The following is a 14,447-nucleotide window of genomic DNA, read 5'->3' on the forward strand; positions in this document are numbered from 1 at the left end:
TTGTCGGAAAATGATCTGAATGGGACAGCTTTTACGGCGTCAACGAATCAAATAACTCATTTAACGGATATCTTTCAAGCAGCTACATCGATAAATTCTCAAGCACTACTAATAATTAAGCCTACTGGGATCATTCTTTATACCGAATATAATCATATTACAAACTTCCAAGTTTCAATAGATCCTTCATTGTTCCTAATATATAACTTTTTTGCAAATAGTCAAGAAACGGAAGTGAGATTAGGAATAGATATAACTTTGGTTTGTGATGCTTTTGCTTCAGTATCTTCCTCAGGTTCATCAAAGAGGGCAAAGGACCCGAATGTTGTTGATAATGATGTCACTTGCTATATTACCTATAATGGGGAAGGTTCCCCTTTGACTATAGAGTTCCAAGATGGTTTAATGACAGAGAAACTTGAGTTTTTAACTTTCTACTCAGACTTAGAGTATCCCTTCGATCACATTGACGAAGCTGAAGAGCGCTTGATAATCAATCACGATGACATAGAAGTAGAATTGATGTTGAAGAGCGACGTGTTTTTTAATTTGTTACAAGATCTACAACAGATAAGTACTCAAGAAATGTTCATGCATGTATCTAATGAATCCAATCTGTCCAATAATGAATCTAGCAAAGCATACAGTGGGAGTTCAAACTTTAACCAGTTGAGCTTCATATCGTGTGGCCCAATTGGATTTCTGAAATTGATATACCCTAATGAGAAAACAATACTCGAGAAACTAGAGATCTATGATACAAAACATACGAGACCTACAAAAGGTTCAGTACTATCATGCTACAGCTTCGAGAACTTTTCAAAAATCTTGAAATCTGTTAAGATCTCTAGCAAATGTAAATTATTAAAAGATACAAGAGGATTGTTATCTGTTCAGCTTCTATGCAAAAACAGAAGACTCGCTAATTATTCAGGAGCATTAATCACTTTCAACATCTTAGAGTTAACGGACCAAAATGCAGTCGATATTAGCCAAATGTTTGATGCGCACAGCCATGAGTATATGAGGGCTGATATTGAATCAAGAGACAGGCTCTCTCTTTCGGCATTTCGTGAGCAAAATAGTGTAGAAATAATCGAATCTATGAATGAAGGTCCAAGAGATCACTCTCCAACATCATCTGCATCCCCACCTTTGCATGAATCGAATCAAGGCATTGATGTCCCATTATTTTTATAGGTAACTAATCTTGAAAGCCATCAGAATAGTTTCTTTCAATCTAGACTTGACATCAATATTATTCAACCTTGCAAACTTTGTAGCTCCAAACAAACACAATAAGACAATCAATATTACCAAAGAGTTTTCTTTAAGATAATGCTTTGTGAGTTTTGCCAAATATATGACTTTAGACTTCAATTGATTCGAATCACTAGTAATGCTCTTCTCTGGGGCGACTTCGCTAGCATATTGGTTCTGAATCTCCTTGAGGCTTTTATATTTAAGATTGTTTTGCTTCTCCATTGCCTTTGATTTTTCGAGCTCCCTTTCTTTGTTTGCCTTTTCCATGGCTAGCCTTTCTTTCTCTTTTTCTTTGGCCATTCGTGCTTCTGTTTCTTTATTCTCTTTAATTCTGTTCAACTTTTCGATTGACTCCCCAATTTCACCACTAAAGTTGGTAGATTGTTCAATAATATTTCTTGCTAAATCAAACTTGTCAGAAATAGGCAACACCTCAAACACGTACTGCTCTGTGATCTTCTTCAGATATCTGCCCCGTTCATCACTAGGGATAGAAGCATAGATTTCTTCAAATTTAAACAAAAGCCAATCTTCCTTGCCAAATAAAGAAGCATAAAGAACATACACTAAACACAAGTGGTATAGTATTTCGTAAGGAACTTTCGACCTACTCTTATATATGGTTATTAAATCATTCATGATTAAATCTTCAGAAAGTGTTTGGTGTATAATTCGCTTTTCATTATCAGGAAGCATATCGCTGTTTTTGAGGCCAAACCCCAATTGGACTAAGTATAGGTCAACTATCTTTACGAAGAGTTTCTCATTAATTAATCCACCGTTGAGTTCATCAAATGACTTTGAATATAGATCTTTAATAAGAGAATATGAATTTTCAAAATTTTTATTTGTAAACAACTTAAGAGACAACTTATAATTGTCTTCAATAAGCTTTAGAGACGAATGGTTCGTCTTTTCTGTCATTTTATAGGTATCTGTGGAAATATTAAGTATTTAGATTTTTGTTATGAAAGTTATAGTGTCATTACATATTTGAGCCTCGGCTTCTATTCTATATAAACTACCTCTTTACCGTTTCTCTCAGAATACCATTTTCTTGAGTAATAGAAACCGGCACCTGAAAGTAAAACAGCAGATCCAATTGTAGGAAATAACCAGTAAGGTATTTGTGATCCTTTCACTGGAGGTGGAATAAATGGGAAAACTGCTAGGAAAATGTTTGCAACTAGGAAAATTGCAATGCATATATAAGGTGCACTTATCGGTTTGTTTCTGGTCAGCCTAATGGGACCAATCGAAAAATCATCGTTAGAGGGAGCATCAGAGTCAGGGTCTCCTTCAACTTCTAGATAGTGATAGTTTCCCCAGTTTTCTTTCTCTTCGTTTACCTTCAAGTAGATCAAACCTAAAGTAAGAAGAACATTAATCCAAGTTCCTGGATAAATGTAAAGGTTTACAATGAATTCGTAAATCTCTGTGGATGGAGGCGCAACCAATACAATAACTGTGATAATCCAATGCAAGAGTAAAGAGTTTCTGAGGTTCTGAAACCACTTTGAATAGGGAATATAGTTATTGTCAGCCAATTCTTTATTGAGGTGTCCATGTGCAAATGAGACTACCAACACATTACCTAAATTGCTCATTGATATGATCAACGGTAATATTCTGGATGCGATTGACTCTCCAAATACCTTACTGAAGAATATCCCAGCGACAAGCACTCCTGACCTTAAAAATTCGTCTTTTGGAATAACTATTAAATATGCTATAACGACCAAAAAATAGAGCAACGAAGTTATTATGACCGCTAAAGGGGCAGCTATTGTAAGGATATGATACGGGTCTGATACTTCATTAAGAACGTAGTTGGCATTTTCCCATCCTTTGAATGAATATATGACTTCAAGCATTGCTACTGATATTGAGTAGAAACTAGGACTCTCATTATTTTCGTAGCTCCAAATATCGTGAAAGTTATCAGTGTTTGTACTTGGAATAGCAAATATACCCACCAATATGATCATGATAAGAATTAAGATCTTAGACATACCCAAGAAGTTAAATAATGAGGTACCGTGATTTGGATATTTGATATGCAACAAAATGCAAAAGGTAATACAACCAACACCTACCAACTTCACCAAAGCTTCATTTTCCGCGTCAATTGCAAACAAGACGTATTTACCAAAAGCATAACTATTCCCGGAGCTAAATCCAAGTAGAACGATTTGAAAAGCATATACGCATCCAATTAAGCCCTTAGGGTATCTGTAAGTTCTTAATAGGTAATTCTTTTCGCCTCCGTTCTTGAATGGTAAGTTCAATGCATATTCAAGGTATATGACGAGCCCACACATGATAACCACCGTCCCCATTAGAAATAAAAGTAATAATAAACCCACGCTTCCATTGGTATATTGAAATATGGTGGCAGGAATCAGAAAGATTCCTGTGCCAATCATCTTGTTTGTTATGAGAGACATGCATGATAACGTGCCCAACTTCTTGGGGGCTGGATTATTTAGCCCAGTCATAATATTTGAAGCCTGAGACTCTGAAAATCACTTGAGGTTACAATCTTATGATGATGATTAATAACTAATTTTTCAAGTTTCCGATGTTCCTTTTATGTCTATTAAACAAGTACTGGTCCTACGCCAAAAACTTAGAATAACGTAGTTGAAGTCTATAGTTCTATGCTATAATATATATATGCTTCTGCCTATTGAAGAAGCGTTTATCATTAACTTTCTACTTTCTTTAAATCAGGACAAGGTGCCGGAAAGGCACGAGAAATTGCAAAAATGGGGCTCTCTGATACATGAAATCTTAATGATGAATTATGTTATATTATACAATAATAGCTGATTCAGCAGAACTATAGATATATGCCATATTAGTATCTACGTGTAATGTTTAGTGGCTCTCTAAACGTTCCATTACATTCCAGTAGTTTGATGGGAGACCAGATCCATGGTCAAGATTTTCGACATTCACAGAAATCGAACACTTGGTTAATGCTTTGAATTCTTCTCTATTTTCTGATTCCTTATCGCTGTATGCTAATCTCTTTATGGTATCCAAGTAGTAGGAAGATTCTTTGTCGACGAAAGTTGCAAGCTCATCCTCTTCGGCTGAGATTTTGTCTCTTGGCCTTTCCTTATCTAAAGTCTGACCATATTCTCCATCGAGTATTATCTCATTTACACCCATTGAATATTTGGATATATTCCTTTTCATGCGAAGTGGAAGTTCTTCTTCTTCATTATCGTATGATATCTGAACATACTCTGGGTTGGCTTTGAGTGAGGTAGAACACTGGGAGTTTTCGTGATTCATGGAGGGAAAATTAATATTAAGGACAGTTTTCAGAGGAAAGTTTCCGATTTCTGATATCAACTGATTGACTTTTGAGCAAATAAATTTTATATTCTTACCAAAGGCGTTATTTTTGAATACCTTTCTAAATGTATTGTCAATATTGAAAAAGTTTTCATCTTGGAAATAAACATGATGATTATCTTGAGTAGATACACCAATACCTGGAATATCCTTTATCATTAGGAGCTGAAGCATGGACTGAAGCTCTGTGCTCTTAGTGGTATTGGTCAAGGCCAAACCTTCATTAGGACCAATCACTACTAAATCAGGGACAAAATCAGGATAGTAATGAGGTAATATCACATCTAAGCCCATCGATAAAGTTTCCAGCGGTAATGAATTGACGTACCAGACGTCTTTATCCATTGGATCTTGTCCTAATGTAGCACCAGTTACAGAACCAAGTCTATCTATTTCAGCTCTTGTAAGAACATTCTTTGCTCTATTCAAGCGCTTCATGTTTTTGTAATATGTTTGGTGAACGGGTAAAAGATGGCCAAAGTCACCGCCATCATTTTCAGGCTTTCCTGAGCGCCTAGTTAATGTAGACGGTTTCTCGTGACATCCATACAAGGGACCCACTAATATCACATTGTGCCCTTCTTCCTTCAATGATTGGTAAAGAAATCTAACATTCTTGGCTACCCAACTGTCAGTAGTCGAAACCATCACATTGAGAGCCACACACAATGATACATGAAGAAATAATAAAGGAATTATCATTCTCATGAATTATTATGAGTTTTTGCTGTTATGCTGAAGATAATTTGGTGATATCAAGTGAACTAACAGAATCAAAAGTGTATTTTATCGGTTCTTCAACCTTTTTCCAGCTCTATTTTCTTACGCTGTTATCGTAACTAAAAAATCTGGATTAAAGCTTGCCTCAATCCCTTATGTTATATAGTATTGTTTATTTTGTTGCCAATTAATAGCTTTCTCTGTGGACTTCAATTATTTTTATATCGAGGAAAACGTGGGTCCCGAACTTGCGAATTTTGCACCCACGTTGATCGTACAACAGAAGGGGGACGTGTTCCACGTGATATCGGCACACGAGATTACCGCAAATGAAGCAGATCTCACCGACGTCTACCACTAACTTACTATACCGAGACCCAAGGCCTTGGCATCAGCATTTAGTCTTAGCTTGTAAGCGTGTGTCCTTACCCCTATAGAGAAATAATCCCACCACTACCATACCATATTTCTTTTGTGATGCTTCAGAGATAATAACACTAACAATTATTCTTCTACCCACGAGCCAATAAAGGGGTTGACATTCCTCCGTGGGTTCGATCAAAATATGGTCACACCGTTACTGTGAGTGTGGGTGTCTACGGAACTATGGGCACGTTGAAATTTATCTAACGTCCCGAGTGCATATTATTAGGCCCAGGTGGCGTGAATTGTTAACTATGATACGCTGTTCTGTATGCAGGACTCCCGGGAATTAAACGATTCGATTACCCTATTCGTACTTTTAATTTACATTCCGATGGATCTTTGATAGATCGTTGCATTGCAATTTAAGGCTTATTATAGTATAAAAAATGGAATTAGATTGCCAATACCTGACTCTATATACTGATCTACCGTCGAGACTAATGTGTCATGCATTTAACTGGTCATAGTTATTATCAGCTTGATGATATCCTCTTCGGAACCACCCAAGGATCCGAATAAGACATTATATTTATTTACATCTTGATTTTTAAGCGATGTTACAAAGGTGCTAAAGACTTCAAACACATTAATTCCATCCAATGGATTTGCCTGCAACGGGTTCTCTACGATCATTTCGTCTTCTTCGTCAAAGAACGCCGAGCCTTTTAATTTGAAGTTTTCTTCCAAAATCACCTTCTCTGTATTATCTAGTCCTTCAACGGAGTCATCGCCATCCTCAAAGTCTTCCTGGCTATAATTGACGCCAGATAAGCTGTCCAGATTATCCTCCCAATCTGCGTCGAAATTATTTCTCTTTTTCTCCAATGTCTCAATGGCTTTCGGCAAAGCCTTCAATAACGTTGCAACCATATACCCTATCCTTGCAACGATAACTTCACTTAAGCTGTTCATGGCATCATTGTTACTCATAAGGCTAAGGAGCCCAAGGATTGACAACTTGATATCGAACACTCTCGAAAGCATCGGTATCAATTCAAACCATTGTTCAAAAAATATATGTAATTGTTGACTTTCTTGAAGCATTATTAAAACGTTATTAGAATCATACACCAATCCTGCCACTACGACATTCTCAACATTTACATCGAATACACTATTTTTTACGTGGTGTTGCTCATTCATGTTACTTTTAGCAATCTTTAAGACATCCCCCACAAGACTGGGAATAAATGGAATGGAACTCGACTGCAAAGATAAAATAAAAATCTGTGCGATTTCACAGGCATACGAAATATCTGTCAAACCAATTTGATTTTCGTCTCCTTCAATTATTAACTTGAATATGCTGCACATACTCTGTGCCAACTTTGGGTTTTCGCTAATTTCTTTACTTCCGTAAACTAAAAAGTTTTGTATGCATGGCACCAACTCTTCAACATACATTAGAGCAATACCATCAGCGAACAAACTGTACAACAATTCAAAATCCTTCCACATGCAAGGACTCACTGACCTTAGCAAGAAGGTCGAGTTTTCCATTAGTTCTCCCACTTCTGCCAAAAAGTCATCAAGCTTGTTGGCTAAAACATATTCAATAGCGGGTGAGAACTCTTCCTCAAGTCTAATACATATATCTCTAGATGTTTCAAATGATAAAAGGACAGTAATCATAGTGTTGAGCAAACCAATAGCAGCCATGACTTTGTCACTCTGGTCCTCAAACTCTGCGTCAAGATCAACGTCAACTTGTAAAGACTGATTGATTTCAATCGCTAATCTCATAAATTGTTCAACCAACTTACTCATTAAGTCCACTCCAAATGGCTGTAACTGATCCGAAAAGCTCTCAACACACTCTTGCATAACCATTGAAATAGCATCGCTATCAATTTCGTTCGATAATTCAAGCAATTTAGACATGGTGGGTAATATAATAATTGACAACGCTTCTTTGAATTGAGGCATGGGCAAATAGGCTTGGATTGCTAGTGCACACTCGAACTCTACTGGCAAGCAGCTCGCCACCTCATTGGTAAAATTATTGGTAATTCCATGAAAGAGTAGCGACAAGCTCTCATTTTCTTTGAATTCTAAGTCTGCAAATTTAGAAGAAACTTCAAGTGTTCTTGCCCTCAAAAATTCAAATTTTGAGTTGAGATTAGGAAAAACTAAAGTTTTTAAGAATTGCTCCATTTGAGAGTAATATGGAGACTTTGGCAATATTAGATAATGAGAAATTCCTCCTATCAACCTGAGGGCTCCTTCTTTCTGTTTCGCTACCTCTAGAGAATCTGTCTGTTGAAATAAGTTATTGAGTTGATTATAAGCGAAGGAAAGAATGGGTTCTAAGGTGACTGATTTTCTTTTATCCACTAGTGTCACCAACAAACCAACAGCCGCTACATCAGGACTATCGAGTTCATCATAAATATCGAAGTTAGAATGGACATATTCATGCGGGTCGCTTTCAAATAATTCTAAAGTTTCATCTGAAGGGCACAACAAAGGATAAATAAAATGGGATACCAAATTTTCAAAAAAAGGTCTGATTAATCCCCATGCTTGTTTCTGAGTTACACAGTGGCTTAAAAACTGTAACAAGTAGTAAACTGCAGTTGAACTTAACCACTTGTTTCCAGTACAGTACAATTCAATCACATTCAAATAGTTCAGAATCAAATGTGGGAGAAATTCTTGTGTGAATATTTCTTGAAAATGAGGATAATTGAATTTCTTTGTAAGACTCTGGGAAGCATACCTAGTAAAGAGGCGATACAAGTTTGCAATTGACCACTTCGTGCACTTAGTGAATTCCAAAAGTGACTTCTCCTGTTCAGTTAAATTTTCAGATAAAACATAGGCTGGAGGTTCCAAATTGATTATCGATCCATGAAATTCTCCCCAAGATATCAAAGATTCTTTGTTCTGTAAAACTTGTGGTAAGTCGAAATAAGTCACAAACTTATAAGCTTTCAAAATTAACTTTAATATTTCGCATGAAAGTTCTGTCATTCTTTCACGTCTTGAGATAATGGAATTACCAATAGTTAATAAATGTGGAAAAACACTCTCTATCATGGGATCTAAATCCTTACTCCGATCATTATTGTCAACCCACCTAAATCTTCTAGTTATTTCTGTAAAGCAAAGGATTCCAGTATATAAATGTGCATAGTCTTCTTCTTTGACTGAATCTGTTGTTGGAACTTGTTGAAGAAGAGTTCCTGTATCTCTCAATAGGTCAGGCCATTTGCTAGGGAACTCATAACTCACCAAAACTCTCAACACGGGGATCAATTGCTGTTTAGTATCATGAAAGCTCGCACAGAACACGGGCAAGATTCTAGCTTTAATCTTTTCTCTCTCATTGTCTTGGATTGTGTTATCGCCACTATCATGGTTCCAATACCTAACTACTCTATTTTTAAAGTAAACTGCCACGGCTTTTTTTATTGTACCATCCACTTCACTATCCGATGCAGAAATAATATCAAGACATCCCTCCAAAAATCCATTACTTGCTGCAAGCGTCTTTAATTGATTTTCTGCTGACTGTCTGATTGATTGATCAGCTTGCAAAGTCCCGGAGAAGACATTCAATATTACTTTAGCATCCATCTTCCTTCATTTAACACTCTTTTATATATCTATTCTTGAATAGTCAGGGGATTTTGTTCTTCCTCCTACGATATTATGCCAGTTTATTATGATTAAAAGTAAGCTTCAATCTAATTTTTTTTTTTTACTTCATCACCAAGTTACACAAAGTCGTCTATCTAGCGTTTTAGATCTGATGTCTTATCTTGTATATTACAGTCTATATAACGATTCTTTACGAGCTTATCCGAACAATTGGATATAGAAGAAACATATCGAAGTCTAGATTAGTTGGATGTGGAAGTACTAAGTATAATCTGCAAATCTGATAGAATTTTCTCCCTTCATTAGATCTCATAAGGGAGTATTAATCGTAGTAATTTGCTTTCTTTTTTTTTTTTTGACAACAGAATGATCCAAGCCCATATCACTTCTTCCATCCAAAACATGAAAATCTTCCTTATACCAATCTGATGTCGAATATTAGATATTGATTAGCATCGCTAAAATAGTAGGTGTACTAATTTCATTCTAAATCCAGGTCCTCGTCATATGCTACTCCATTATTTTCGAAGTACTCTTCAGCGTCCTCAAAGTCATCATTTTCTCCGTTGACAAATGGAATATCTTCGTGATTAATTGTTTTGATACGAGGAGACAGTAAAGTATGATTCTCGAGTCCATCTCTTAGCTCAGCCTGTGACTTCAAAAGTTGAAGTCTCCCTTGTAAAGATAACAAGCGTGGCATTAATTTTAATCCCTCGTGGAGCCCTCCTCTTAGCTTTCTAAGAGTTTCATCCCCATCTGGCAATCTTGCAAGGAAACCACCATGAATTAGTAATATCCATTTAAGCCACAATGCTAGTACCTTATTTTTAGAAGGATCAGATGCAACTTCGTCGCTGATAATACCAAAAAGTTCTTTGATAAGTTGCTCCAGCCCAACCAACAATTTAACGACTTCTTTTATATTAACCTCCTCGTCGTTAGTTGAACAAAGTTCTATTATGCCTGGTTTGCCGATAGGCTCTTGCGTTAATAAATCCTCCAAGCGAGAAAATAGTTCTCTTGATTCAATGTTCTCTATTTTGGTAGGTTCTTCAATTGACAATGTATCTGTGCGTACATTAGACGCATTGGTGACCTTCTCCTTGTAGTCTATAGGAACTTTTATCACACCACGAGTAGAAGGAGACCAGCTAATCCTAGTGAAGTTTGGTTCGTTTACATCATACCAAATCCCAGTTAAGAAATCATCGGATGACTTAAATGCATCGAAGAATCGAATTTTATCCTCCGAATCATGGAAATTTGTTTTAATTGTAGATGAAAGTAAATCATCGTTGATAATTTGAATTCCATCTTCATTCAACGCTATCACTGTATTTTCTGATATAAATGATATTTTATGCACATTCGAGATAGGTAATTTCTTGACCACAACTGATTTGGACACATCATAGGCAAGCAACTCATCCTCAGTTGCCAAGTATACAATGCTTGAGTTTGGATTTACGTCCAACACTTTAAACTTACTAGTAGATTCTAATATTGGCACAACTGATTTCTTTGACGACTTGGAAGTATCATACAAATACACTTCATAATCCGATACCAATAGCAAATACTGATTCTTACTATTGGGCATGCTTTCATTGCTTATGGGAGCAAGAAACTTATATGATTCTTGCGGTATAAAATCTTTTGCCTTCACTTTACCTTCGTTCACGAAGATTTCAACTATCTTGGACTCATCATCGATACCCCAAATCACACCATTTTTTAGTGAGCTAGTAATGAAAACAAGAGTACGGCTTATAGGTATGCGATCAATCACTTTTCCATTCGTCGGCGTGATTATTAAGAGCTCTTTATTCGTTGTTGCAGCTATTAGGGTAGGTGTATGATCACTTTTCTCTGTCACACTTTGGTCGCTCCGTCTCCTCTTTCTGAGTTGTTTATTGCTCAAGTCAGCCCAGCAACTACTTGTGATTCCATCCTCCGGTGTGAGTTCAATTTTGACTACCTGTTCTTCAATAATTAAAGAGTCCAGGTCTTGCTTCTTATTAATTGGATAGACTTGAACCTCATTTCGACCATTTTTAGACAAAACATTAGCAAAAAAAGACCCACTATTGTCCAAGTAACTTCTATTGTCGGTCATGATGGTCCCTTTGACGTACTTTGTCTTGAATGTAGAGAAAAGCAGGACTTTATGAGAAAGAGTTAATTTGTCTTGAAATAAGTCTTCTCAAGGCTTTAAAAAAAAAAAAAAAAAAAAAAAAATTTTAGTAGCGAGGGAGTCGATATTATGGAAGTATACACTAAATGATATTAATAAGATTGATAAAATGTATAAAACGTCTTTATTTACCCTGCAATTCAATCATTTGTTGAACCTGTAATTTACAAATTTCTTTCAAGTCTTGAACGTCGGCTTTTAACTCTTCTACTCGTTCAGATTTCTCGCCGATGAGCTCTAACATTGTCTGTTCTTCTTTCGATTTCAGATCAAGTTCATTTAGCAAAGACTGAACTTTCTTATTTAGGGATTCTATATCCTCTTCTAATTTGATTTTTTCCATTAATTCTTGTTGTAAAAGCTCCTTTTCTTCATTAAGTTTACAGTTTTCTTCCAGTAATGTATGGATTTCGATCTCTAATCTCCGAATGTTGGAGCTCATCTTGTTGATTAATTGGATATTAGAGTGGTTCGTTAAGGTAGGGATACCACTGATTCCTGTGGCACTACCACTGGTATTGATAATATGACTTTGACTGGGTTGACGTGATCGAAATGAGTATAGGTCTTCATAACTATCATCAGGACCATTGAATGAGGTCAGAGAAGTATTCCGCGACTGATTCATGAAAATTCCAGTGAAATCTTTTTGAATTGCCGGAGTTGTGGAGGACTCTCCAAACTTTATCTCATTCCATGAAGAATTATTTATCGAGTTAGTACGTGTAGGGCTCCTAGGGGGATCGACACCAAGGTGCAAGCCTGTTTCTTGGCTCCTTCTGCCATTTTGAATTAATGGAACTGTAAGCAGATGTTCGAATGGCTCTTTACTCTTTTCGATATCCTCGGTCAACCTCTTGATTTCATTATTAAGCTTTTGTCTGTCGGTGTTGTAAATCTGGTTGAGTCTCTCGAACTTGTCGACTTGCTCTTGATAGTCGTCTCCTAAGATTTGAAGCTTTAACTTTGTATCTTCGTTTTCTTTTTCAAGGGACACAAGCTTATTTTTCAAGACATTATACTCATCGGTCTGATTTTGCATCAAAGATTGATGCTTTTTTAATTCATTCGATAATCTTATTTTTTGCTTTTTCAATGATTCGAGCGATGATGACATATTATCCACTTTGTTCAACAAATTAGACTCTATCAACTTCCAATTTTCTTGCGAGGATAAATATTGTTCTTGAAGATTGTGATGCACTTCTGATAGTTTCGAATAATCTTCGTAATCAATCGTATTAGGTGCACCTTTCTCTGGCTCGTTTTTGTAAAGATGTTGAGATTTCTCATTTTCGAATCTGAGTTGTTCAATCTTGGCTTCTAACCTTGCAATTTCAGATGAGCTGTGTCCTTTGGTATTCGATATCTCTCTTTTTAAATCTTGTATTATTGTATTTTTTGAAGAGAGATCCAATTGGCTTTGCCGCTTTGACATATCAAATTGAATCTTGAGTTCATTCAAATCTTGTAGATACTTTTGTTTCTCCAATAATGTAGCTTCGTGAATCTTCTGTTGCTCTTTATACTTGGCCATCCAGTTGGCATTCCTTTCACCTTCCAATTCCTGAGTGAGCTGATTTATTGTATTTGAATTCTCGTTGAATTTTTCTATCAATTGATCAATGGACTTGAACTTGTTGAGTCTCAAGATTTCCTCTAGCTCATTCTGCTTCAAAGAAATCTTTTCGTTTTTTTCAGAAAAATCATTCAAGGAATCTTCCAAATTTGAATTGAGCGATCGCAATTTTTTGATAGTTTCATTAAGCTTCAATTCTTTCATGGAAAGAGCTTGCCCTTCCTCCATAAGCTGCTTGATTGTCTCATCCTTAGAGGCAATCTTATCTATTAAGTCTTTCTTCTCTTTCCCAAAAGACGACGACGGAGGAATAACATTATGTTCCTGGACTTGATCTTTAAGCTCCAGATTTTTCAAGGTTAATTTCTCGATCTGCATCTTAAGACTTTCAATTTCCTTGTCTTTCTTATTTTCATTGGCGTCTAGGGACAGTTTTATATCACTATTGGAATTATCCGTTATATGTTCGTTGACATGAAGAGCTGCTTGTTCTGCCTTTCCGTCGTCCTCCAGCTTCATTTCAAAGCCCTTCTCAGCTTCCACTGCCTGCGCACTTGTTTCATCGTAACCTTTCTTCACAGGCTCGCTCTGTTTACTTTCTTCTCCAGTCTTGGATTTCGGTTTCTCTTCAACACTGGTTACCTTATTTCGAGGCTTCCTTGACCTGCCCTTGGCCGCCATTTCCAATCTTTCCTGAAGTGTCAACCTTTTCTTCGACTTTGGCGGAGAAGACGGCGGTATTTGCTCAACGACACTGGATTCTGTTTCCCCGTGTTTCTGTTCCTTTAATTCCCCAGTGTTTTGCTCTTCAGCATGCTTACTAGGCAGATTTTCGGCATCATGAAGTGATTTGTCATTGTTTTTACTCTCATCAGCCTCGTCATATCCTTCATTTGACGTTTCCTCCTCTTTTAGATTCCCTCCATTGGAAGACCGTAACAAGGTATTTTCTCCACCATTAGCGTGCAATGCTTTCAGTATATCAGACTTTTCTTCGATACCTATAGGGCCATTCGATCCATTGATATCTTCCTCCATCGTCACGCTATTGATTGATGCTATTTGCTAATGATGATCCGCTTATGAGAGTATGTTAATGATGATTTAAAGAATTTATTGATCTGATATGCGAATAAATTGTACAGTCCAACGACCGTTATTTGTTTCAATGTCCAAAAGATTCATGTAATTGAAATAATCTACGGAATTGTCACTCAAGAATTGTTACTCAAGAGTTTAAATATGTCTAAGGTTTCACTTTGTTCAATTGTATATACATTATCTCTGATAGAG

At 36.5% G+C, this 14,447-nt stretch overlaps 6 protein-coding genes across 6 annotated transcripts; all 6 read right to left on the reverse strand.

Moving 5' to 3' along the window:
• Window positions 1–1,194: 1,194 nt before the first annotated feature.
• PRCAT00002741001 (uncharacterized protein) lies at window positions 1,195–2,187 on the reverse strand (the record flags this gene model as incomplete). Its single annotated transcript, XM_062952620.1, has 1 exon — window positions 1,195–2,187. One exon carries the CDS (start codon window positions 2,185–2,187, stop codon window positions 1,195–1,197), a length of 993 nt encoding a protein of 330 aa, XP_062809505.1.
• Window positions 2,188–2,270: 83 nt separating this feature from the next.
• On the reverse strand, window positions 2,271–3,761 carry PRCAT00002742001 (uncharacterized protein; the record flags this gene model as incomplete). The annotated part of the gene is made up of 1 exon (XM_062952622.1): window positions 2,271–3,761. One exon carries the CDS (start codon window positions 3,759–3,761, stop codon window positions 2,271–2,273), a length of 1,491 nt encoding a protein of 496 aa, XP_062809506.1.
• A 382-nt stretch (window positions 3,762–4,143) lies between these two features.
• PRCAT00002743001 (uncharacterized protein) lies at window positions 4,144–5,337 on the reverse strand (the record flags this gene model as incomplete). The annotated part of the gene is made up of 1 exon (XM_062952623.1): window positions 4,144–5,337. One exon carries the CDS (start codon window positions 5,335–5,337, stop codon window positions 4,144–4,146), a length of 1,194 nt encoding a protein of 397 aa, XP_062809507.1.
• Window positions 5,338–6,228: 891 nt separating this feature from the next.
• On the reverse strand, window positions 6,229–9,354 carry NMD5 (Nmd5p; the record flags this gene model as incomplete). The annotated part of the gene is made up of 1 exon (XM_062952624.1): window positions 6,229–9,354. The coding sequence occupies one exon, from the start codon at window positions 9,352–9,354 to the stop codon at window positions 6,229–6,231; it is 3,126 nt and encodes a 1,041-aa protein (XP_062809508.1).
• A 505-nt stretch (window positions 9,355–9,859) lies between these two features.
• UTP9 (Utp9p) lies at window positions 9,860–11,497 on the reverse strand (the record flags this gene model as incomplete). Its single annotated transcript, XM_062952625.1, has 1 exon — window positions 9,860–11,497. One exon carries the CDS (start codon window positions 11,495–11,497, stop codon window positions 9,860–9,862), a length of 1,638 nt encoding a protein of 545 aa, XP_062809509.1.
• A 202-nt stretch (window positions 11,498–11,699) lies between these two features.
• PRCAT00002746001 (uncharacterized protein) lies at window positions 11,700–14,192 on the reverse strand (the record flags this gene model as incomplete). Its single annotated transcript, XM_062952626.1, has 1 exon — window positions 11,700–14,192. One exon carries the CDS (start codon window positions 14,190–14,192, stop codon window positions 11,700–11,702), a length of 2,493 nt encoding a protein of 830 aa, XP_062809510.1.
• Between the last annotated feature and the right edge of the window lie 255 nt (window positions 14,193–14,447).

Source organism: Priceomyces carsonii, assembly GCF_900007245.1.
Source record: "Priceomyces carsonii strain CBS4050 genome assembly, scaffold: Debaryomyces_carsonii_scaffold_3, whole genome shotgun sequence".
In the NCBI taxonomy this organism is placed as follows: Eukaryota; Fungi; Ascomycota; class Pichiomycetes; order Serinales; family Debaryomycetaceae; genus Priceomyces; species Priceomyces carsonii.